This window comes from Polistes dominula, unplaced genomic scaffold (assembly GCF_049000335.1).
Source record: "Polistes dominula isolate Pdom_NZ unplaced genomic scaffold, Pdom_raw_medaka contig_33, whole genome shotgun sequence".
Lineage (NCBI taxonomy): Eukaryota > Metazoa > Arthropoda > Insecta > Hymenoptera > Vespidae > Polistes > Polistes dominula.
The window spans coordinates 5,858,199-5,884,758 of NW_028300998.1; the positions used below are offsets into that span (position 1 = coordinate 5,858,199).

The window sequence follows — 26,560 nt, forward strand, 5'->3', positions numbered from 1 at the left end:
GAAGAAGAAGAAGAAGAGATATACGCGCGTCGAGCTCGCGCGTGTTAAAGAGACATCCGGGGACAGAGAACTATAAAGTTAGAAAGAGAAAGAGGAATTACGTATAACAAGAGGGAGAAAGAAGGAGGTGGTATAAGCGGAGGAAGAGGAGTGCGCTGGCGCGCAGCTTCTCGCGTGGTAGTCGTGTGCGCGTCACACGTCTCTGCTTGATGCGCGCCTGTGCGCACACGGGCCAAGGACTGGGACAGAAGAGGAGACAGACGGGGGGTTGGTTGGTTGTGGTGGTGGTTGCCAAAGAGAGGGTGGGAAAGAACGTTGTGCGTTCTCGCGCAGTTTGCCGTCGCTGGTCGACGACGTTCGCGCGCCCTTTTAGACTTGGTTGTCTCTCCTCTTGGTGGACGTGTTGGAAGAGATTAGTTACAATAAAAAAAAACCTATATGTATAATTAAATAGAAAAAGAGATAATAAATAATAATAATATAAAAAAGAGGAAGATCGAGATTGACGAGGAATCTATTAATAATTAATAAAAGGTTTTTCCGCGTTTTTGGTCTCGTTTAATAAGAGTGATTAAAATATTTTATTATTTTTCTTTATTTTCAATAAAATTAATGGGATAATATTATTGGTGGAACGTTTTTGACATAACGTTGGGGTGCTGCGGCGTTTTAAAGATGGCGCCGAGGAAGGACGATTTCCGCGTGGTGAGGAAGGATCGTTCGTAAACGGTGAGTGGTTGTGTGGTATGGAAGAAGAATACGAGGTGATAAAAGAGAGAGAGAGTTGTATCATTAAAGGATCGCTATTGGTGCTGCTGAATAGCGCCGGGTACGTTCGTTTTGAGATTGAGAATAAGAAGAAGAAGAAAGAGGAGGAGGAAGAAAAGGTGGTGGTGGTAGTGGTGGTGAAAAAAAAGGAGGAGGAGGAGGATAAGGTAAAAGAAGAAGAAGAAGAGGAAGAAGAGGTAAAGAAAGAAGGACTTAAAAAAGAGGGAGGTTCGTTTGTTCTTCTTCTTCTTCGAAAGAAGAGGAGGAGGAGGAGGACCGGTGTTCGGTGCCGCCTCGGAATTCTCCATTCGAAGGAGCAGCTTAACGATAAGTACCGAATTAGAGGAGTAGGAGGAGGAAGAGGAGAAGGAAGAGGAAGGCCGGAAGGAGGTGCGTCGGCCTTTCGGATGTCGGCGTGCTGCTGCTGCTGCTTCCGCGACATCGACGACGACACCTCGTGTTTCGAGGATCGTTCGCCGTCGAGTTTCTTTACTGATATAAAGGTGATAATATATATGTATATAAGTATATACACATGTACTTACTAATTATATATTAATAGATACCCCTATATACACGAGTATATATATATATATATATGTGGATGTGTATATGCATATATATATAGATACATGTCATTTAAAAAAGCTCTAAAAGAAAATGAATCTACCCAACCGACGTGGACGATTACCGTTTTGTCCAGGTCGGTTGCGGATCGATTTCCTAGTGGCGCGACCGAACGCCAGAGGGGGAAAGAGAGAATGAGGAAAAGAGAGCGAGAGAGAGAGAAGGAACGGCTTGAGAATGGCAGAAAGGGTGAGACGGAACCAGGCAGTACCACCGAAAACGGGGGTTGGGACGCGTCGCGTACGAATCTCGCGCTTGTGCGCGTCTATGTTTCTGACCAGTCAAAGAGACCGCCGTGAAAAAGAGAAAGAAAGAGAGAAAGAGGGAGAGAAAAAGAAAGAGAGAGAGAGAAAGAAGGGGGAGTGAATTTAGGATCTTTAAAAATGGTTTCCACTTGGAAGGATGTCTCGAGCAAAATAGTGAATAACGTGTCTGGAAATTTGATCGATTAAATTCAATGAAATGACGTTATTTTGTAATTTTCTTTCATATTTTTTGTTATTATCGAACATAAGTTTCAATGTATTAGTATCGGACGTTTAAAAAAATAGTTTCAAGTGGTTATTCTTTTTTGCGAGTAATTCAAACGATTTAGTGATCATTTTCTAACGAGAAAGAAGATAAATTCCTGTTCACCACGAGGACGAGGGCGAGGGCGACTCTCAGTGACCTCTGGCGATAAAACGATCATGACTGTTTGGAAAAGAGGGTTGAACGCCGCGTGTATGCTGAAACATTAGCGTGAATCGGTCTCTCTCTCTCTCTCTCTCTCTTACTCTTTTTCTCTTTCTCCATCTTTTTCTTTCTCACTAATACGATCCGGTTTCGGTGGTAAAAGATCAACGTAGCTCACCCATCTTCGCTTTGGTCATTTATTGAGACCACTGGTGTGTCCGACCTCACCGAACAGCAAAACCTCCTCGTTCCTCCCTCTGACCCTCTTACGCCCTCTGATTCTTGTCGGTCGATAGACCCGACTCACAACGTACCTTCTCCATTCTCTCTCTCTCTCTCTCTTTCTCTTTCATTCCCTCTTTACCCCCTCTTTCTTTCTCATTTTCTCACTCTCTCACATGCTCTCTCTTTCTCTTTATCTTTTTCTCTATTTGTATTATGATTTGGAGTTCTTCGAAATACTGTTTTCTTAACTCTTAACTTTCATTGGTGTCGATGAAATCGCCATTTCGTGTATACAGGATTGGCCAAAAAGCTTAGATATATAATTTACATGTTAACAGCTTGTCTGCATCCAGAACGATTATGTATGTACTTACCTACTTCATTCAACAATACTTATAATCCGAATAAATTTAGAACAGTCAATCGAAAACTTTCGACATTGATGAAATTAAAATGTCTCAATTTACCTTACTCTTTTTGTGTCGTTGTTTGTGTAGATTCGAAAAGATCATCGTTCAAAGACAATCTCATCTCAATCTAGTTCAGTTTAGTTTGACCTTACTTCTTCCTCCGTTGTTAATCATTTAATCGTAGCTACAAAACGTCGTCGGATCCGAACGAAAATATTATAAAATTGACGGTCGTAAGATTAACTACGGTGTAAGAGAGAAAAATTAGGTTCATAATAGCTTTGCTCTATTATAAACGGCTACCGTTTTATCCTCGCAATGATCAATTCCTACGTGGGAGTCAGGAAACAAGAGTTTCCTGTACGCGTTCAAGAATCCGAGATATCTCGAATAAATTTCTTTGATCGTCCCGCGAATTTCATTTAACCAACTGGTTAGCCCACGTTTTTTATTTTTTCGTTACTCTAACGTAAAGGTCTATAATATCTTGGATAAAGAAGGAAAAGTTCAGGGTAATTGGTGGGTTGTCGTCATCATCTACGTCGCCATTATTGTTGTCGTTGTCGTTGTCGTCATCGTCATCGTCGTCGTTGTGGTCGTGGTAGTTATTGTTGCGACATAGGGTTACTTTCGTCGTTAAGGGAAATGGACGAGTTGGCGACGTTGTGTCTACTCGTCTGTTCCTTACCTTGATGATTCCTTCTGTCTCAGGGTGACGACCCCAATGGGGAGCTTGTCTCCCCTTTTCTACTTTGACTCTATTATTTATGTGGGAAAGAGAAACCGCGAATATAACAAAAAACAACACAGAAAAAACTTATCGAGGGAGTTAGTTAGCCGTACCGTTTAAAAATGAATCGTTCAATATTACGAAGGGTGTATCCCTTTAAAATAAACCTTTTAGTAGTAGCCCTCTTCGTTAATACAATTGAATTGCTTGTTTCCTGTGTCTCTGTTACAACGTTAAGCCCCCAAACGTATATCGTTTTCTCTTTACTTTATCTTCTTTTTGTTTTCACGACTCATCTTTTTTTTCGTGGTCTTCTATTTCATGCGTGTTAATTATCAGTTAATCAAGTACACCTATTACTATTGCAAAATCTAGAAAATTTTTCTCTTAATATATTTAAAATATAAACTCAAGTACTTTTAATTATTTTTTTCATATTTTCTTTTTGATATATAAATAATGCATTAATGTATTCAACAAATATATTTAATTTTTTCATATTCAAAATTTCTCAAACACACACACACACACAACAAAATGTACGTAAGTACATACACATTCCCATACGTTCACACGTACCGATACGAGTTAAAACACAAATATTGACTCCATTAATTCTTTAATTGACTCAAGTGTTAGATTATTGTAAGAGAACAAAATTACAAAGAAAAGATAGAGAAAGAGAGAAACTCATGAAATTTCGACACGATGTTCATCGATAGTTAAAACTTTTTAAGAAAAAATGAGATTATATTATGGAAAGGAGAGAACACATCCAATATCTTCTCTATCATATTCGTAGATGAAAAAGGAGACCGATCGTATCCCGGTGAACTTCGTGAGGACCTAGTTCATGTGAATGGCACGAAGTCGAGGAAAAAGGACTACGAGACACGACAAGCTATTCTAAATCCAGCCACGTGATATACTCCTTTCTTTGTCCTTCCTTTTTATCTTTTATTATCCTCCCTTTTCCTGTCTCTTTCTTTCTCTTTGAATATTTTATTTATCACACTCACAATCTTTCCAGCTTCCCCCTTAAACTGTGTTTCACTGAACATTAGTGATCACGAATGAGGATAGGTTCGTCGAAAAGAAATACAATAATAGGATAAAGATAAAAATAAAATAAATGAAATAATTATAATAATAATTCTTATACCTATAAACGGCAAAATAAGTGTCATTATCAAACACATTCGAGATAGAGAAAGCCAAGGATGGCGATAAAAAGTCGCGAAACTAAAAGAGAGAGACGACGTGGCTTTGAATTCTTTTACCTTCCTCGTCTAAACGTTGGCAACTACGTGCGAAGTAAGACAACAGTGAGATCTTATTGCAAGTCTGTCCGATCGATTGAGACCGGCACCAATAAAATCGGCTACAACGGAACCAGAAACGGCGGAATCAACGATAGCAACGGCTTCGACTGCACTTATACCTCTTCGATCAGTGGTATTATCAGAGACAACAAAAATAACCAAAACAACATTAATAACAACAAAAACAACTACATCAACATCAACAACTTCTACTTCTTCTCCGGAAGTGGTTACACCGATTGAGAGAGATCAACGTACTAGATTTCTCGTATGCTCTCTCTTTGCCTCTATTCCTCGCACGATTCGTGACAAACGTAAGTCCCTAAATCACCCTTCTCTTCCTCTATTTCTATTTTTATCCATCTATCCTTATTCTTGATATGTACATGTGTTACAAGGTGAAAGATTGAAATTGAAGAATGTCACATGGTGAAAGACTGAATATTTGTACCATGTGAATCTTAACATTCTCCAAGTTCGTTCTTTCATGGTAACATACATATACTCTAATTTTGAAACTTTTCAATCCTTTTATCCAAGCTATTCCTTTATTTCTTTTACTCGATCATTTATCTTGATTTAAACTGTCGATTTTTTTGCCACCCAAGAGATTCTCTAATATCTAAAAGCTTCCCTTGGAAAAAGATTATTTTCTATCATAGAATTTTTATATTGTAGAAAAATCCTTATATTGGTAAGCTCATCACACACACACACACACACGTATGAAAGATTATTTGTTATCATCAAATTTTATATCTTAGATAATCTTTGCGTCGAAAAGCTTTCTTCTCGTAGAAAAATTATATTTTAGGTATTTTAGATTTTGTTAATTTTTTCAAATCTTTGTTCAATTCTTTCGTTTATACGTAATATATTTTTCTAATTGAAATCTATATCTATATGTATATCTTTCTTTCGTTAGAATTCATTCTCCTTTGAGTGGGTAAGTGTAAGCACGATATCCCTCCAGTTTTATAAGTCAGTGTTAATGCTCTTTAACGCGTCATCCTTCCGGTGACGTACAGCTGCTCGTTGCTCGTTGACCGAACACGACTAAACGGAAGTACGATGAGAAAGGAAATGGCGTTTCGTGACGTTCTCCATGTCGAGTGACGTAAATGAAAAGAAAGAGAGGAAAGAAAAAGAGAAGAAGAAAAATAAGCAAGAAGAAGTGAGAGTATGTGTGTGTGAGAGAGAGAGAGAGAGAGAGAGAGAGAGAGAAAAAAAATTAGAAAAATCTTATAAAACGAGTTCAAGTTTTCTTCACTACGTCAGATTTATGGCAAAAGAAAACATCTCATATAAAACGAGTTCAAGTCATTTTTCTTGTCTTCTTCTTCTTCTTCTTCCTCTTCTTCTTCTTCTCAATCTAAGCAAATACTTTTTCCCTTTTACATTTTTAGTTATGAATTATTAAAAGAAGATGATATACAAAAAAATAACAAGAATTAATCGTTTATATTCTTTGAACTCATTTTTTAGAGTCGTACGTGTCGCTAAGTTACGTCAGAGTTTGCATACACGATGTGGTTGGCTGCAATTTTGCAGCTGACTTTTCTTCTTTCGTTAGAGCAGAAAATTTTCTCGACGATAATATATAATTTAGAATTGAAAGTCTCGTTTAACAATTTTGGTAACTCGTAGAAAGTCAACGAAATATTCAATGAAATTCGATAACGTTCGTTTGATGCCTTTTACGAAAGAAAAAATAAAAATAAAATCTAGAAAAGGTGAACTAGTTTAAATTGATTGACTAGGTCAAAACAATCCATCTTTTTAACAGCGATTAAATGAATGTCTTTCATTTATTTTACATCTTCGAAATGAAATACACGTGTTCTTGATAAATTTAATTTTGAAAATTTCTACATAAAAAAAAAAGAAGAGGTGTTCATCGTATTTTTAAAAAGATATCTTGAAATTTTACGAATGACATTAAATCGCGTTTTTTTTTCTTTCACGATTACGTCAGAATTAAAAGAATTTTTGGATAGAAAATGATTAGTCATAGATTGTGACTATTTTTAAATATATTTTACGAACGACTGCTCTAGCGCACACGTAGTATCACTTTGTACACTCATTCTCATTCTTTTTTTTTTCCAAATAATTCTTATGCCGATGTTTCTTTTTCGAAATGCCGAAGGCTACAATATCTGAACCGATACAAAAGGTGGTAAGAGTTGACAAAGAGGCGTGTGATTATCGATCCGTCAAGTTAACAAGTACTACCGAGCGATCTTATTTTCTGCTTTCGTTTCATTGCAATTCTATGGAAAAAAGAAATAAAAAGCATCGTGATTTTGGTCTTTGTTCAAAGTACGTGTCCAATTACACATTGGACAATTTTTACAATTTTTTCTTTTCTCCCAAACGAATTTGTCTCACTTTGAGAAAAATTTGGCAAATAAATTTGGAAAGAAGAAATTTCATGAAAAGAAATAAAAATTCATTCACACAGAAAACGTTAGCCCTCTCTAATTCTGTGTCATTTGAAGATTGCGTTATTAAAGTACATCTCTTTTGTTATTTATTACATATCTTTGTCTTCCGTCTAATCAAATCTAATTGGCCAAGAAGAGATTGGCTCTAATCATGTTACGAAAAGTCGATAATCAAGATAGGTCTCTCGATAGAAGCGATACACGCGGTACAATGAAGAAACCTTAGGAAGGCCTTGACATATGCTCTCGTTTACTTATGTTAGTTCTTTCTTATGCGCGGGAACATTTAAATAGTGCAAAGTATGAGTTTATCGACCATGTCTTAGACATTTCTTGTGGTACTTCGTTAGAAGGGCGTGATTTTCAATACCATTTATTATTTATTTAGATCTTCATATACATTTGTTTTATTTATGTCATTTTAATCAAGTAATATGCTCATTAAATAGATTGACCCTTTCGCCATTTTTTTAGAAACGATAGCTAAATGTTTTTTTTTTATTACTTGTAGTATATATATATATATACATATATAATACATATATATTTTGTTTTTTATTTGCAGAAATACAGAGGACGAGTTTATCTCGCAGGATGGATTCGTGCGGGATCTACTTGTCTCAGCTACGAGCAATGCTCGTGAGAAATCTTCTGCTGAAGAAACGTGAAAAGCGGAAGACCACCGCGGTACGTTTATCACATAAATATACTTCTTACTATTTTTTATTTTTTATGAATTATTATTATTTTTATATTTATACATATTCTCCCCTAAGAAAATGTATGTTTTATTTTAATTATGATGTTGATTTATTCGATTTCTCGTACATCCTTAAATATTTATTTGAAAATATCGTACATGATTGTTCGTTCCACTGAAAGAATAATTAATTAGGCACAAGGAAACTTGAAATTATTCATGAATTTAATCAACAAAATATTTCTAATTCTTAATATTGATAAACATGATTAATATACATAAGTTTTATAAAGTGTAGTTAGTAAAACTAAGCTTTGCTATTTAGATCAATGATTAAATGAATAGAGAGAGAGATCCGCTTATGCGTTTGCACTTGTTAATAGCTTATGCACGTGGATTAACAGTACGCATTGATACTAGTAAATACGATAATGACAAAGGAATGTTATAACATCCGATGAGACTATAACGTCATGTTGTATAATCAATCTACTTGGAAAAGTATCATATGTTTCTTTTCAACGACGTTAAATTCGATACATATGTATTATACATACTTATTCATGAAGAAACGTATAATAACGCGTATCCATCATTTAATACGGTGTAATAAACTAAAATGAAACAGATCAGATAAAAAAAAGAAAGGAAAGAAAGATTTTTTGCCGACGAAAACTTTACGTGTAACACACACAATGTATCACTGTCCTTCTCGTGATATATGGAGCAGAAAAGAATTTAAAAATCTAATAAATTTTCGATTGAGGGTTGTTTGGTCAGTGGTGCGTGTGTTTGGTGGCACGATTTCATTTTCTTATGAAAAAAAAAGTGGAACAGGAGTAGGGCAATAGGTAAGAAGATGGGTAGAATTTGGCAAACGTTATCGAATAATCGAATGATTGCTCAACGAATAAAAATTGTTAAAGTTTTGACGAAAATAACGAGTCATTTGGTTTAAATAAATTTTGAATTTCTTTTATTTTCATGATTTTATTTTTCATATCATTCGTCGATAAATGAATATTAGGACAAATCAAATGAATAATCATTCTCGTTTATATCAAAGCTTTTTTTCAATATCATCAACGTTGATCACGACTGTATAGTTGGCGTGTGTAGTTTATTCGTTTAAAATACGTACATTTATACTTTACTCTCCCACGTTGATCACTCTCGGTAGGAGGATCCTGTTTGGAAATACAAATATTCAAATATGTATACACGTTTTCACACACACACACACACAGCAGCAGCAGCAGCATATATATGTATAAATGTTGCACGTATACACAAATTTGTAGAAACACATCGTGAGCTCTTGTTCCGGCGATTAAAGCGTCAGCTCGAAAGTGGAACTTGAAATAAAATAAATGTTCGGGGAATAAGCAGGAAAAATCAATGATATTTCACGGATTATTTTTAACGGGAGAATCATCGAAGCGAGGAGGCTTGTTCACGAATCAAAAAATGTTGAAAAAAGGAGTTAATGAAAATCTATAATGAAGAGATGAAAGCACTAAACACAGAGAAAGAGAGATGGAGAAAAAAGAAACGATCGTTGGTTCGTGCCACGTCAAATTTTCTGCTTAGAAAATTCGCGAGGAATACGAAAATAGAGGAACGTCGAAGATCGATCGTAGAGCCTGGATAAACTTACGATACCACGGATAAAAGAAAAGATCGATTGAAATTTTACATGCACCGTGTATGAACTTTGACTTGTTGAGAATAATTAATGAAAGTATTGTTTTAAACTATGACGAGATAAACCAATATATTTTTGTATTTTATTTTTTTTTCGAAAGAAAAATTCGTTATACTTGAAAGTCTTTTTTACACAGTTATTTTCTTATTCACGAATATTGTCAAACGATCGATATTGGCGAAGAATAAAAAATGAATAAAAATAATAATAATAATAATAATAATAATAATAATAATAATAATAAGAAGAAGAAGAAGAAGAAGAAGAAGAAGAAATAAGGAAAGCGTTAGGGAGTGCCAAAGGATTTGTCCGCAATAGGAAGTGAAGTCTCTCTTTCTCTCTCTCGCTATGTGAGTTTGGAACAAACGGTAAAAAAGAAATAAAAAGTTTTAGATGGGTTTGTTCTATGGCGACGAAACGACTGCGTTTCACGGTTAGCCGCAGTAGCCAAGTACGAAACTACGGCGTGCTGCCAGTCGCAGCAGTGCGCTGCCATTTTTGCGTGCGTACCGTGCCAACTGGGCCAAGGGTCGAGGAGGAGAAGAAGAAGAAGAAGAAGAAGAGAAGAATCGTTTATTGCTGCTCTACTATTAGTACTAGTAGTAGTACTACTACTAGTATTATTAGTAGTAATAATAGTAATAGTAGTAGTAGTGGATGGTAAAAGGGTAGATGGATTTTAAGCAAGACTTCCATTTTCAGGTTTTTTCCTTTTGCTTTTATTTGTCTTCCATTTGTTATCTTCTTCTTCTTTTTTTCATTTTTCTTTTTCTTTTTCATCCTAAGTTAGATTTTATTTTTCTAGACCATCCGTGACACAACACAAAAAGAGGGGGGGGGGGAATAGAAAAAAACAGGACGGATATTATATTTTGGCTCGAACAACGCATGATCGATAATATCCTCTTCCTGTCCTATAATGATATTATCGAAAAAAAAATATAATAACAAGGGAAAAAAAAGTACATAAAACTATATATCGATGTTAATACGAGGAGTTGGATATATAAATAAAGTTAAAAATTTTATTAGCTTTCTTCTAAGGTAGTTATAAAAAATGTTGTATTCGATGGAACAAATATCGTTGATCGTTCCAATTCTTTTTCCCAATCATTTTATACGCGTTCCAATTCCTTTTTAAAATGTTTTACGATGATTTAAGGATTGAATTAACGAGCTGATTCGTAATGACGCGCATTAAATAACAGCCGAGGAAAGTAAAATAGAGATAAAGTGAAAAGGGGGGAGGAGGATGGGAGAGAGAGAGAGAGAGAGAGAGAGAGAGAGAGAGAGGAAGAGATCGTGTGCCAATTCAATTTCAATATCTACATGTATACCAATGATATAGCTACTGCTATTCTCTCGAAAGTTATGGATGACATCGAAAGCTCTCTCTCCCTCTCTCTCTCTCGTATTTGGAGAAATTATCTTCGACGTAGGGGAAAAAAAAAAGAAAAAACCGGAGGTGTTGATTTTTTTCAAACGTCACCTTTTACTATCATCCTTCGATCCCTCATCCCATCCCACCCCATCCCTCTTTCCACCGTAGATATGATACTGCTTTCCATCTTCGTTCCTAAGACATTTTTACGCGTGCTCGATTCTTTCATTTTCTTTCAAGAGAAGACGTGGGTGTCGTACATTTGATGGATCGCCAAGATTGATCCTTCCTTCGATCTTTTTTTTCTCTCTCTCTCTTTTTTTCTCTCCTATTATTTTTTCTCTTCTTCTATTTTTTTTTCTTTTCGAAAGAATAGAATAGAAAGATTTATTAAAGGGATGATCAAGAAGGACGATAAAGCCATGGTGGTGAGGGGAAATCACTTCTTTCTGGAGTTCCTTAGCTTATTTTCCATATTTCTAAAAATGCTAGGATCTAGTAAATTGGTAGGACCATTGTTCCATAGATTAGTAGAAATAGTCTCGGTTGGTTCGACTATGTTTGGCAAAAGATGAGGACCGACCAAGAAATAGACTTGCTCGACCCAAGTTGGCAGAGGTAAACCGACGACGCAGCATTGCCAAACAGGCAAACCAAGATGGACCAACATCATACGAAAGTATTTGGTAAAACTGTCGGCCAGATGATACCATCTATCGGTAGTTTCCTGATGTAGCCAAATTTCGGGTGACTTTTGTTCAACTTTGCTTGGATATGCCAAGTACACCTTAGCTTCTATTGTTGTAGGAAAGCATCTAACTATCTCGAAGAGTTTAGAACCACGTGGATTAGTCGTGGTAATCTTCGAAGTACCGGGAACAACGTTCTCTGTACTTCCTACGAATATCTCGACTTCCGGCTCGTTGTCGGTCCCTCTTTCATTCGAAACCAGACTCGTCATCGACGTTGTTGTCGTTGTTGTCGTTGTCGTTACACTTACACTTTGTTGTTGTCGATCCTTCCCAACACCGAGGTAACGTTTTAGAGACGACAGCTTGCCTATCTCCATTCGCCCTACCGGAAATTCTTCGCCTGTATACGAATGAGTGACTCTCTAATTCATTATCCCTCATATCTCAAACAAGCAATAATTCGATGTTATTGATATAGACAATTGACGTATACGATGTCCTTGAAAAATATATTCTTTAATAAAATAATTTAATACATAGAAAGAAATGGAAAAGAAATATGTCAAATGAAAATAATGAAATGATTGTATCTTTATTTTACAAACGTCAAGTGAAGAAAAATAGAAAAGATAACTAAATTGTTACGAAAAAATATTTTACAACGAGACATATCTCATGCAAGGATAGAAGCAAGGAAAAAAGAAAAATATGAAAATATACATACCGGCTATCTCGAGATTCCACTGTAGTAGAAAACCATCGATCGAAGCATAGAAATTCTTAACGTCTTCTGGCAGCACGCAGCCGTGTCGTTGCTCCCAATTCGCAATGGCGTTACGTTCGCAACCGTTACGCCTGTCTACGCGAACGTTTTTAACGCATGGCAAATTGTCGAGTATCTTGACGACACCTAATGTTAAATTTTCGTAAAAGGAATCCTCGGGTACGGCGTCGACGAAAAATGACATCGTTTCACTACGTTCGCGAGAATCCATCTTTGATTTTTTATTGTAAAAAAAAAAACTGTCTGCGCCAGTTCTTTCCGACAGGATTTCCGACAGGTGAACGAAGAAGAAGCTGGCTGGCTGGGCTACTCGAAAATATTGCTTTCGTTTAACTTGTTTATCGTCATGGCAACGGTATAACAAAGTTGAACACACCGGTTCATCGGTGGTTTCCTATTTACCCTCGAAGTAACGTTCAACACGAGCGTATCGAACACGACGGCTGCTTGTTCCTGTGCATACGATTCTCATCAAACAGATACACATGTCCACAAAAGGGGAAGATATTTTTTCAAGGAACAAGGAGGGTTCGAATCATGCGAGGAAACCTCACCCTTATGAAAAGAGAAAAAAAAAGAGACATGAAACAAAATTAACCTATGTATTTCAATTTTACATGGGAGTTACGTTACTCGTAACATATGATTTTCAGCCACCCTTCATTATCTTCCATCGTTATTGGTGGGACGAACTTGAAGGGGATCGTAAGGATTAGTCATAAAAACCTTTCATTGTTCCCAAGAAAATGTGGGAGTTTTACGAACAAACTTTTACTCTCTGACTCTATTTCATTTTATTTTATTTTCTATTTTTAACATCAAATGATGAATGCTAATGTTTCTTTTATGACGTTAAATAATTAATCTGAAATAAGCTGAGAATGTAATTAAATGATATTTACGAGATCTTTTTTTGATTTACACAATGAATTACTGTTTTATTTTTATTTTTATTATTATTGTAGGAGATCTTCCTGCCTCTTTACACTTTAGGAATTCTAATAGTGATAAAGGTGTTGATACCTAATCCAAATTATCCTGCAATGACGACGAGAAGGCATGAAGAAAGTATATTCGAGTTATTTAATGGTTATAAAAATAATACGATAGCTGTGGTACCTAATTCGACAGAAACTCTCGTAAGTTTTCATTAGATACGTATAAAAATATACATGTGTCTCGTAAAACCTATTCAAATCTTTTGATAGCATCGATTCGTCTTCTAGACCTTCTTAAATTCGATGAACACGCTATGGTTGTCTATGTGGGACCGCTCTACGAAATTACCTTTGAATTTCATGATATTCGATACGAAAGATGATCTACAGGCAGCTTATTGGAGAGATCCATACAGTATACCTCTGGCTGTGATCTTCGAGGACTCTCAACCGATCTCTCAACGTCTTCTGTAAGACTATTTTTTACATGTATATACATTATACATACATTTTCAGCCGAAAGTTTCGAATAACTACGTAAATTCAAAAGAAATAGTATAAATAACCCCTTAAGCAGATTTACGAATCAATAAAAACTTATTAGTAGTATGTTTAACATTTTTTGATCAAATAATGAATATATTTCTTTTCTTCGAATTTTCTTTTTCATCAAAATGAAAAATAATGATTCGTCGCAATTAACCCAAACTAAATTGAATTTGGGTTAATCGAGTAAATCTCCAAAATTAACGGTCTTCCTGTGATTCTGGTCATACTGAACATTTCACAAATCAACAAGTAATTTCGAAACTTTTGACTATAATTGTGTAGATAGATTGCTATTTCAAAGTTGAATGTATTAAATTGTTACTTTGATACGATTATTTGCATTCACGAAAAGCTATTCTTTTTCTTCCATTCTTTATTTGTTTTTTATTATAAACCAAATTGAAGGGTGGTTAAGAGTAAGTGACTACTTGTATCTTTTAGATACGAGATTAGAACAAATCCATCGTATACGTCACCTCCTTCGCCTACTGAACTCTATTCCGCTCCGGTTACTTGCCGAAAGGACACCAGCCATTGGATGGGTGACGTTCTGTCGATAGAAACTGGCGGATCATGTCCCGTGATTAACTACTTGCATTCTGGCTTCCTAGCTTTGCAAATGCTAATGGATATTACGAAGATAAGGGTACGTCAGTTACTTATAGTCTTGGATTATATTGCTTACTTTTCTCTTTCTCTCTCTCTCTCTCTTGTTCTCTCTTACGAAATAGATCTTCTAATGTATTACTTCCTTCTTTACTACAGCTTGACACGCAAAACATCGAAGTAACCATTCCGGATATAACATTAGAAATGTTTCCGAAAGAAGCATTTACCGCTGGTAAGTTAACTCTCTTTCTCTTCCTCTCTTTCTCTCTCTCTTTTTTCAAAGCTTATTTATTTTCCTTAAAGAAATGATGATGGAATAATGTTTTTTCCTTAATGCAACATATATATTTTTTAGATTGGATGTTGGCTTTTAGAGTGGTTATTCCTTTGTACATGGTCTTAGCACTTTCACAGTTCATTACTTATCTCTTGATATTAATCGTCGGTGAAAAAGAGAATAAGATTAAAGAAGGAATGAAAATTATGGGTCTTAAGGACTCTGTATTTTGGTAAGTGAATATATTGTATAAATGATGATGAAACTAATAAATTCTAATGTATGCATTAAGTGCATTTAATATTGATAAATCGTTTCTTGTGCTTTAGGATATCCTGGTTCATTATCTACAGTATCTTTGTATTGTTACTTTCTGCAGTCGCAGTTATATTACTCTTCACTCTACAAATGTTTCAGCATACGCACTTTTTACCGATATTTCTCCTTGTAGTACTTTATAGTTTTTCCGTCATCATGTTTGCCTTCATGATAACACCATTCTTTGACAAATCTCGAGTAAGTATTTATACGTTAGGATGAATTAACGTTAAAATTAAATAGATAATTTACGATCGATTTTAATGTAACATTATTAGCCAAACATTTCAAATTTCAAAGCGAACATCTCATACTCGTATCTTGTTTTAGACTGCCGGTGTCCTTGGAAACTTTGCAGTAACGATACTAAGTTTGATGTACTTCATTCAAGTATTCGTAGACGATTCTAGCTCGATCTCATTTTGGTTGGTATCACTTATAAGTCCTACGGGTGTTGCATTGGCCATGGACAAGGCAAGTTTTTTTTTTAAACGTTTAAACAATAATAAAATCTTCGTAGAGATAAATTTTGTTTGTTATTAATTACGAGTTATTTATTAGGCCTTAGTCCTGGACTTACTAGGAGAAGGAGTCAATTTTGATAATCTTTGGTCCGGTCCTGGTATGCCTTTCGGGGGAAGTCTCATTATGATGACTTTAGACATATTCTTATATGCTTCCTTAGCATATTACTTGGACTCGGTTATTCCAAGTATGTTTAACGAATAATGTGTTTGTTTTTTCTGATCCAGTAAAAGACGATTATCTTTAATGACATTTTGATTAATAGGCGAATACGGTACGAAAAGACACCCGTGGTTCTGTTTCACGCCAGGATTTTGGTGTCAACGTAAAGTTCAAAGGGTACCATCGTCTAACGGGGAATCCAATTCGTTTATACCCGGCGAGGAAACAAATCGAGACGTTGAACCGGTTGTTCGTGAGATGAAAGGAAGAGAAGCGATTAGAATCGTAGATTTATTTAAATCTTATCAGAAATGTCGCAAGCCTGAAATTAAGGCAGTCAATGGTATCAATCTAACGATTTATGAGGGACAAATAACAGCTATACTGGGACACAATGGTGCCGGTAAAACCACGTTGTTTAATATACTCACGGGATTGACATCGCCAACAGCCGGTACAGCTTTGATTTTTGGATATGACGTACGAGATTCAAACGATATGCAGGTGATTAGAAGTATGACAGGTGTATGTCCTCAGCATGACATTCTGTTTGATCTTTTAACACCTAGAGAACATCTCGAATTTTTTGCTGCTGTACGTTGCATTCCAAAATCGATGATCGAATATGAGGTATGACAATATATAAAGTTTTTAAATAATTGAAGTTCATTTTTTATTCTTTTTCTTTTTCTTAACTATTATATAAAACGTTCAATAATTATGTCAAATATTACAGGTAAAGAAAACGTTAAAAGATATCGATTTGGTTGAAAAAGCAGATACTTTTGCAAAATACTTAAGTGGTGGTCAGAAGAGAAAACTCTCAGTAGGTATCGCCATTATCGGTGACCCTAAGATCATTATCCTTGATGAGCCCACAGCTGGAGTGGATCCATATTCAAGAAGACAAATGTGGTCTTTCTTGCAATCCAGAAGGCATGGTAAAGTCATTCTTTTAACGACTCATTTTATGGACGAAGCAGATATATTAGCTGACAGGAAAGCAGTTATAAGTAAAGGAAGATTGAGATGTTGCGGTAGTTCATTGTTCTTAAAAAACAAATTTGGCATCGGTTATCATTTAACGTGAGTATAAAATATAATATAAAATACGCATGTGTGTGTATATCTGTAAAAAACAAAAATTAATATTTTGATTTAATTAATATATTGCAATTATTCTTGTTTATTATTATTCCAGTCTCGTACTCGAAGGTAACGCTAGGGAACATGCGATAGCGCGATTAGTATCGTCTCACGTAACGAAAGCCGAAAAAGCAAGACGTCATGGTCGTGAATTGAGCTTCATCTTGCCTCATAATTCAGTGGAAAATTTCGCCTCACTTTTTTCGGCTATCGAGCACGAAATCAAAACGAGATCGAGTAGGTTGGGTATCAGTAGTTATGGAGTATCTATGACGACCCTGGAAGAAGTATTTTTACATCTGGAAAAAGACGAGGAAACGGAGTGTACCATGGATAATCTGTCTAAGAAAATGGTTCGTAATCGTGCACTTAGTAGATCGTTGTCCTTGCAGTCGAAAAGTACATCGTACCAGAGTTTACAGAACGAAGGTGTTATCGTTCAAAATGATGGTCAAGCAAAAGGTAATTTTTTATATTTATTATATTTGTTAAATGCAAAATTAATTCACTATTTAATTCGTTAATTAAATATTTTGTTTTGCAATTATGTTGAATTACAGGAGCAGGTGATCTACCAGATGGAATTCACAATGATAGGAATCCTCCTGTTCTCGGCCTTGGCTTAGACCCCATCAAAATTCGGCCTAACTTCCTTCAAATTCTTTACGCCATGCTACGCCTAAGGATACTCAGGCTGTTTAGAAACATTCAACTACTTTACTTCACCATCATTGCTCCTCTTGCTCTCATAATCCTCGGTCTCTACATAAACAGTATTCAAACGGTCGATCTTAAAATGCAATCTCTTGAACTTAATAGTGGTACGTTTTTCTAATTTTGTACATATAATATAATATTTCAAGTATCATCGAAATATTTATTAACATTTAAGATATTGGTTCTCTCTCTCTTTTTCTGTACATTTTTTAGACACCTACGGCAATAAGACGAAAATTGTATATGTGAATAATACCAAAGTTGACATAACGCTTTTGATGGATGGTATAAGTCAAGATGTTAAGCACGTCGATGAATACGATGGAAATTTCGTTAGTTTGTTGAAAAGCGCACCACACATGGCAGCATTTAATATCAATGAATATAACTTTCCTAAAATAGGTTTAACGATCGTATATAACGATACTATGCAACATTCCTTACCCATCTTATTGAATGTACTTTTAAATACTTATTATAGGTATGTATATTATTCCTCATTCTTAAAACAAACAAAACAAAACAAAAATTACAAATTGCAGTAATTGTTGTAATAATTTCGTTACAAACAGATTGGTAGCTGGAAGGGACGATGTTACTCCAATTGAAGTAAAGACTCATCCGTTTCAACAGACATCACAGCCACAAGAATTTAACGTAGGCATTGCTAGCTCAGCATTATTAATTGGAATGGATTTTGTTTTATTACCGATCACGTTAGCAGTTGATATGGTTTACGATCGAGAAGTAAGGATAATTTCATTTAAAATATTATTTAATTAAAAAAAAAAAACAACGATATATTATATAAATATATATACCTATATAATTTAATTTTTAGATAAAAGCAAAGAATCAATTGCGCGTCAATGGTCTGTCATTTCCAATGTACTTCCTTTCCTATTTCATTGTCCTCGTCGGCCTGATGACATTTATTTGTTTATGCATCGTCGGCATTATATTTCTTTTTGACGTGCCTTCGCTTCAAGAACCACCAGCACTCATCACCCTTGGTGTCCTATTGATGTTATACTGCCCTTCGTCTATTCTATTCTCGACATGTTGGAGTTATATCTTTGATAAGATGGACTCTGCACAAAGTATTTTACCCAATATTGCAACATTCCTTGGACTTATACCGTTTCTGCTTGTCGTCATATTAGACATGCTAGGCGTCGGTAAATAACATATATTATTAATAATAAAATAATAATATATATGATATTATTATTTATTTAACAAATATAAAATATAATAATTTATTTAAGGTGGTACAGCAGCATTCGCTTTGCACGTGGTTTTTTCTCTGTTAAATACCATGTACGTGCCCTTCGCAGCGGTATACTATGTAGATCGCGTCCATTTAATGTGCTCCATCAATGCTGCTTGCCATCATTTAACGATGTCGGACTATCTTACTACAGAGATCATTTTAATGGCCGTTGGTGTACTCTTACATTGTCCATTATGGTTCTTTGTCTTGCTATTATTGGACATCAAGAAAAGCGGTGGTAACGTCAGCGATATCTTTAAACACTTCCTGGTAAGAAGATTTTTTTCTATTTGTCTTTTTTTATCATTACGTAAATATATATGTACATACAAATAAATGTATAACATGTATGGTATGTTTGTATAGAGAAATGGTGGTTCTATTGGCGAGGAGATCATGGAAAATTCCGATATAGGCGAACACGAAGATTCTGACGTTAAAAATGAAAGACAGAGAGTGTTTAATCTTATTACGTCACCTTCCGTTCAACAACCACCTGTGGTACTAGTGCAGGTAAAATTATTTTCTATTAAAAATGATGAACATATTAAATATGATATAAGCATGATCTGATTATGATTATTAAACACGTTAGAATCTACGGAAAGAATATCGTCAACGAGAAGCAGTTTCTTGTAGCTGTTGTACCAAACGGGAGGAAGAAGCAACACCACAAATGCAACAAAAAGTCGCCGTACGAAATCTATCATTGGCCGTTGAGCCAGGCGAAGTATTCGGACTGTTGGGTCATAACGGTGCCGGTAAAACTACCACAATGAAGATTATTATTGCAGAGGAAGCAGCGACACGTGGTAGAGTACAAATTGGCGGAAACAGTATTCACTCTCACATTGCAGAAGCATTCAGACAAATGGGATATTGTCCTCAACACGATGCCCAATGGAAAAACATTACGGTACGAGAACATTTGGAATGTTATGCAGCCATTCGTGGTGTACCTTGGGGAGAGATTAACAGGTAATTTTAAAACAACTTTTATCCTGTGTTTATAACAATAACTTTAATCATCTAACTAACAATATTATTTCAGAATTGTTGATCTCTATTTATCCGGTCTTCAAATACATGAACATGCCGATAAACAAACTCAAGAATGCTCAGGTGGTACTAGAAGAAAACTCAGCTTTGCAATGGCAATGGTTGGAGGACCAAAGGTTGTTTTAATGGATGAGCCCAGTACGGGTATGGATCCTAGGTCAAAGAGATTCCTATGGGATACCATTCTTGCTAGTTTCCAGGTACCATTGAAACAATAAGAACTTTCAATCGGTTTTTAATATATTTTTTTTTTATAATCTTCGTGAATTTGTTCAATAGGGCGGTCGAGGAGCAATTCTTACAACTCACTCAATGGAAGAAGCAGATGCATTGTGTTCCAGAGTCGGTATAATGGTCAAAGGTGAACTGAGATGTATAGGTTCGACGCAACATCTTAAAAATCTTTACGGTGCTGGGTACACTTTAGAAATGAAACTTTTGGGTGGCGACTGCACCCCAACTACGCCTTCCAGTGATAGATTATCTGCATTAAAAGAATTCGTTGCTGGTCTCTTTCCTGATGCAACTGTAGAAGAAAGTTTTGCAGACAGATTGGTATTTGCCGTTCCTCAACACGCAGTGAACTCGCTGGCCGAGTGTTTTATGCAGTTGGAGAAGGGTGAGAGAAAGAGAGAGAGAGAGTATTTTTACATTGAAAAAAAAAAATAATTCATTTTAAATACGCTTATGGAGCAAAAAAAGTAAAAAGAATAATAATTATAAAATTTTTAATTGCAGCCAAGCAAGAGTTGGATATTGAAGAGTACAGTTTCAGTCAAACTACGCTGGAACAGGTGTTTCTTAAGTTCTCTCATTACGATGAGAGCAATAGTGGTGAATGACGATCTAGATATTCAGTGTGTTAGTATCCCGTTTTTAATTATGAACTTGCTATACTTTCAAGATTGCTCAATAACGCGCGAGAGTATTAAAAGTAATTGTTTTTATCTCTACGAATGAAGAAAACCGAAACGAAAATGATATTAAAAAAGTTATTTACGTTGTGAGAAAAACAATATCACGACGATCGGATAATATTGCACTAAAAATGCGAGTACGAGCGATGTTAAAGAAACAAAAAAAATTATTTTCTTTCCATAAGTTCATAGTTTAATAATTTACAAAATTATAATAATCGTCTATCCTTTATTGATATATTTTTATTATTATTATTAATTATTATCTAAACATTACATCACAATGATTCATTACATGCACGACCTTTTCCTCTATGAGGATTCAGTGGCATACATTAAAATGTTTTTATCTAATAGGAAGGGTAGTATTGTCCCAAATCTGTAATTGAATTTAGATTAAACTCGTATTCTTGTTAAATAAATCATTCAAAGGATATTGTATATACATTATCTTGAAATATGCTTTTGTTAGTACTATAAACCATGTAACACATAATTGCACAATTAAAGAAAAGCAACTATTTAATACGAAATTTTCGCTGTCGAAATATAAGCTAACATACAATAAATACATGCATTCATAAAATAAATACATAAATACATTAAGCAAGTATGGGTTCTAATTTTAGGGCTTCCTGAATAAAAGATTTTTGTAAAAGCGAATTCATTTGAGAATCTTAGGATATACAAAGAAAAATAATAAACTAGTAATTGGAAGGGGTTTTGGTATCCATGATCCCACCACCATGACTGTATGTCACTGTTAGGATCGTATATCAACTGATATAATATTTAAACATACTACGAGTATACTGCGAGTATATACAACAATTAATATTGATATTATAATGAAATCGTTTATTTCTCGTGCTCGTATTTTGGTGCATCGTAAATTAGACGTTTGCGTAAAAATACTTCTGTGTTATCTGAGCAGATAATTAAGTGTTAATAATTAGCATCTTGTAAATATAGTCGCAAAAGGATAGTGTTCGAGCGCCGATTACAAAAAGATAAAAAAAGAAAATAAGTTCCGTTTTCATTGATAACACGAACAAAAAATACCAATTTAATAATCTAACATACAATTTATACTGATTTCATCGTTTCGGTATTATTTTACGCTCTCTTTTTTTAGATACCAAAAGAAATACTCGCGCAGCGGTCTCGTAACAATATTGCATTGGAATTGGATCCTATAATGTATCTAATGTTAGTCACAAAAATATGACGTAATGTTTATGATCATTAACAGCGAGGAAGCGCAGATAAGTCTCTTCTGCGTGTAATATATACATATACATAACACACACACACACACACATACATACATACATAAATACGAACATAACAACATATATATCAATTTATTTAATTTTAATGCGACAATTTGTTATCCGCAAACGTATGAGAAGAGCATTTTACCCCGATATAGAATCGAATAAATTTTAATCGATTTGAATACGATGACGTATTCGTAAATAATTCAAGAAAAAAAAATAAATAAATAAATAGTCGAGAAACATTGACGAAAAACTTTTACGTAATATTATCGATCCAAGAGAAATGGCATACATACAAAAAAAAAAAATAGAATTATAGTAATTATGTATCTAATAACGTTTCTTCTCCGTCTGTCTTATGGTCTTTTATCAAGCTTTTTTTGGATCACAAGTCAGAAGGATACAATAGGTCGTTATTTATTGCCTCTTTAGGATGTAAAACGATGATCATGATGATAATGAGGATAATAATGATGAAGATGATGATAAAAATGATGAATTAATGGAATGCAAAAATTTTATAATTCCGTTTAGATTTATGAGACGTACACATATAGAAAAGGATCTCGCATGATCCAATTGAGTTGAGATATCGAAACGAATAGTTGGTTGATTTTCGGTTGGCAAAAATTTGAATTATTCTTGAGTACCATTTAGATCTAACCGTTCAATTAAGTATAAATACTTTGAAAGTTTGATCAACGTATACTCTCGAAAATTCAATTTATTGCTATCTTTTTTATCGCCTACGAAACGTCATAATGATTGATAAGAAAATTGCTGCCGATAAGAATAAATATATATAAATATTTATATATATATTATATAGATATATATGTGTGTTTATGTATATACAAGATGGTTCGCTAAAATGATAGATTCTTTTTTTTCTTTAAAAATATCATCGATTGATTCCGTGATCCTTATATTATACGTAGAACAAGTTTCGCCTAGTTGTACGGATCAAACAACGAACGTTATTTGAAACTGAGTTTATTTAATGAAAAAATCCTTATCATTATTTGTACAAAATTACACCTTGCGACGTTAGAGAAAATGTGAAAGCCTTATAATTAGTTCTTCATCTTTGATCCTTTCATCTTTTAAAAAATAATGAAAAGTTGTTCGTTGAAATCAAGTGAACGGTCGGTGAACCATCCTGTATATCATCAAGGGCTCCTTAATCGTAATACTGGATCCAAGATCTAATTACGAAGGTAAAAAGCAAAATAAGAAAAGGGGGAACGTCTCAAAGATAAGAGAGAAAGAAAAATAAATAAATAAAGAAAAAAAGAAGAAATATAAGAAAAAGAAAATTAGCCAAACGTTAGAAAAAATAATTACATGATCTTTTGAGGCTTTTGAGAAAAGAAAAGATTAATAAAAAATAAAAATAAAATAAAATAAAATAAAATAAAGGAGAGCTCTCGTTTGCAGAATCGCGCCCTATGTCTCTCTTAGATCTTGATGGCGCTGCGATCGCGGCGGGAAAAATTCGAACGCGAGTTTCGGGCGTCGTTCGGAGGACTGAATGAAACATTTTTGTAGATGATATAATATATATATAAATATATACATAAATAGTGTAGGTAGTTAATATTTGAATCTCGTCATAAAAAGAAGTATCGATTTTTGTAAATATAAACTCGTTATATAAGAGAGAGGGAGAATTCTTATTATAAATATATATATGAAATAGAAACTGCGTGCGTAAATTTACGTGCATTTATAAAAAGGGATTGGTGTACGCACAAATCTCGTTCTAGAAAATACGATATTAACATAAAATTTAGTCAATTATGAAATTACACGATTGAAAGAAAGGGTAAAGGAAAGAAAGAAAAGAAAAAAGAAGAAGAAACAGAACAACAGAAGACAATTTTATGAGATTATATATAAATATATACCATTTTTTAAAACAGTTGTCACCAATTACAGGAATACGCGATATGTCTCGAGTATTTCTGATAATTTAAAATGAACAAATAAACAACAAAAGAACAAAAAAAGGGGGGAAAATAATAATAATTAAAAAAAAAATAGAAAAATAAATAAATTAAAAATAAGAACAATAAGTTAATGCGTAATCCGATAGACATGCAGCAGCAGCAGCAACAGCAACGGCAGCAGCAGCAGCATAATCGCGTTTGCGGTCAAAGTGCTTCATTTTTTGACAATTATTTTGCGAATCCCGTTGTCGGATATATTTAGTAGCCGTGTGTAAATACATACATACTTTACATACATACATAAAATACATAAATACATACATAGATCTCTAATGTAATCGTCTGCACACGCTCGCATAAATGCGCGTTAATTAAAAAAAAAAAAAAAAAAACCCTCGCTTTTCTTATTATGGTCCGTTCGTTCTTACGTGGATTGTCCCGATCGATCCGACTTAAACTTTAATTAATTAATTCATTAATTATACAACAATGAAAAGACAATGGTAGTCTTATAGTAGACGATAGTCAAAGAGAGAAAAAAAATAAAATAATAATAATAATAATAATAATAATAATAATAATACTAATACTAATAATAATAATTATAATAATAATAATAAAATAATAATAATAATTATAATTATATCCAAGTTGGACGATCGGTAAATCGTCTTTCTCATAGCATTATTTCGTTTTTTGGTAAGAATATTTCTTCTCGTGCATGCACGTATGTAAGCACCCACCCATACACGCGCGACTGACAAGATGGATATACACATACATACTTACATATATATAAACAGACACACACAATAATCATACATACTTACATATACACCCCATAAGAAGGAAAATACATTTCGTTCTTTACTCACACGTTTAAATCGTGTAATATCTATGATATTCATTGATACGTGCCGAACACTTAACACCCGTCAAAACCGTAATTAACGTTACGGTACTACGTATTTGTTGTATAAAGTGAATGTAATCAGTCGGTTAACGGAAGCTTTTTCACCAATAAAAATCAGTTAAACATAATGCTATAGTTTGTTTTTCTTCATTCACCCTATTTTCCTGTTCTTTGTGTAATGATTATTACATAATAAGTACATGTTAACATGTATAGTAAAATAATCAAGTACATGAAGGATCTTGTTAGATGACTGATTGTATTAAATAATTATATTACAAGAGCAGTTGCAGGATTATATGATAACTTACATAATTAATATAAATGCAACTTATATAATAATATTTACATACAAGTACGTTTACGCTTGTTACATAACAAATGTAAATGTACCTAATGTTTAGAGTTTAAAGTGCAGAGATTTTTTTCTAAATGGATAATGATACTAAATTAACTAAAATTGTTTATTTTCTTTCAACGTACGCAGGGTCTTAAAAAGTATGATAAAATGTGCAATTGTGTAACCAAGAAGAGCACCTATTACACAAGGAATAGGCCATACTTGCCATGGTCTATCCCAATCTAATGGAATTACAATAGCACCTAACCATGAACCTAAAAGAGTAGTTTTCACAACTATTTTAGCAGCATCTATTAGTTCATTGTGCTTTATTATTTCTGTTCCTGTTAAAATGCTGACCGCTGTATCTACTCCTAAATGTAAACTAGCAGGAACAAATGTTAAGCACGTTAATATTATAGTGAGCATGGTTGTTTCCTCGTGTTGACTAAAAATTGGTGCACCAAATATAACAATGATAAAATAATAAATAATAGATAATATAATACTTATGATAACAAATTTAAAACCTTCCTTGATATATTTGGTCCAAGATTTTTTAGCTTTCGAAGTCTTAGTTTCTATCTTGGTGATTAGTACCGGTTCTGTTTGTAACAAAGAGAACATTACTTTAATCACCTCTGCAAACATCAATATCAATAATGTGGGAATAAACTTGTAAGAGCCAACATTATATAAATTGCCACTTGTTTGTAATAAAGTTAATATTCCTGGAAAGTAAATGCAAGTGAATGACGAATAAACGAACAACACTTTTTGCGCTGCTTTTATTCCACCGATCATATTTCTATTTTTATAGTCTGTAACATAGAGATAACCAATATTTAAAAATATATAAAACGATAAACAAAAAAATATATATATATATACATGTGTATTTTTGAAAATGACATTAATTTGAGGTTAGTTAACATGTGACTTACCACCGAGATGCATGTGTTACCTTTTATAAATCCACATATACATAAATTATTAAAAAAATACGTATTATTTATTTCAATAAGGTGCACTTAATTAGATGTAATTTTAACAAAGTGACAATTTTACTGAAAATATTTAATAGTATTTGAGCGTGCGGTTGGCAACATTTTGACGTGTTAG

General features: G+C 34.0%; 3 protein-coding genes across 10 annotated transcripts; 1 reads left to right on the forward strand and 2 right to left on the reverse strand.

Moving 5' to 3' along the window:
• Positions 1-317: 317 nt before the first annotated feature.
• Positions 318-25,226, forward strand: LOC107067295 (cholesterol transporter ABCA5). Of its 8 annotated transcripts, none has more exons than XM_015322716.2 (25): positions 318-1,271; positions 4,238-5,071; positions 7,770-7,891; positions 13,432-13,605; positions 13,693-13,874; positions 14,395-14,599; positions 14,719-14,794; positions 14,918-15,071; positions 15,169-15,355; positions 15,488-15,631; positions 15,719-15,869; positions 15,948-16,474; positions 16,581-16,930; positions 17,046-17,452; positions 17,551-17,811; positions 17,921-18,188; positions 18,280-18,454; positions 18,549-18,885; positions 18,976-19,250; positions 19,347-19,493; positions 19,576-19,958; positions 20,032-20,239; positions 20,319-20,658; positions 20,778-20,900; positions 22,092-25,226. In XM_015322716.2, exons 3-24 carry the CDS (start codon positions 7,799-7,801, stop codon positions 20,879-20,881), a joined length of 5,148 nt encoding a protein of 1,715 aa, XP_015178202.1. In that variant the 5' UTR covers positions 318-1,271; positions 4,238-5,071; positions 7,770-7,798; the 3' UTR covers positions 20,882-20,900; positions 22,092-25,226. The 8 variants fall into 8 exon arrangements, with proteins under 8 accessions (XP_015178202.1, XP_015178211.1, XP_015178161.1 ...); XM_015322725.2 differs by having other exon boundaries at positions 17,046-17,343; positions 17,413-17,452; positions 20,778-25,226; XM_015322675.2 differs by having other exon boundaries at positions 319-1,271; positions 20,778-25,226.
• Positions 10,872-13,425, reverse strand: LOC107067329 (tubulin polyglutamylase complex subunit 2). The gene is made up of 2 exons (XM_015322738.2): positions 12,407-13,425; positions 10,872-12,082 (listed from the first exon to the last, which is right to left on the reverse strand). The coding sequence occupies exons 1-2, from the start codon at positions 12,675-12,677 to the stop codon at positions 11,430-11,432; spliced, it is 924 nt and encodes a 307-aa protein (XP_015178224.1). The 5' UTR covers positions 12,678-13,425; the 3' UTR covers positions 10,872-11,429.
• Positions 23,484-26,522, reverse strand: PIG-F (phosphatidylinositol glycan anchor biosynthesis class F). Its single transcript, XM_015323642.2, has 2 exons — positions 26,383-26,522; positions 23,484-26,259 (listed from the first exon to the last, which is right to left on the reverse strand). Exons 1-2 carry the CDS (start codon positions 26,393-26,395, stop codon positions 25,553-25,555), a joined length of 720 nt encoding a protein of 239 aa, XP_015179128.2. The 5' UTR covers positions 26,396-26,522; the 3' UTR covers positions 23,484-25,552.
• Between the last annotated feature and the right edge of the window lie 38 nt (positions 26,523-26,560).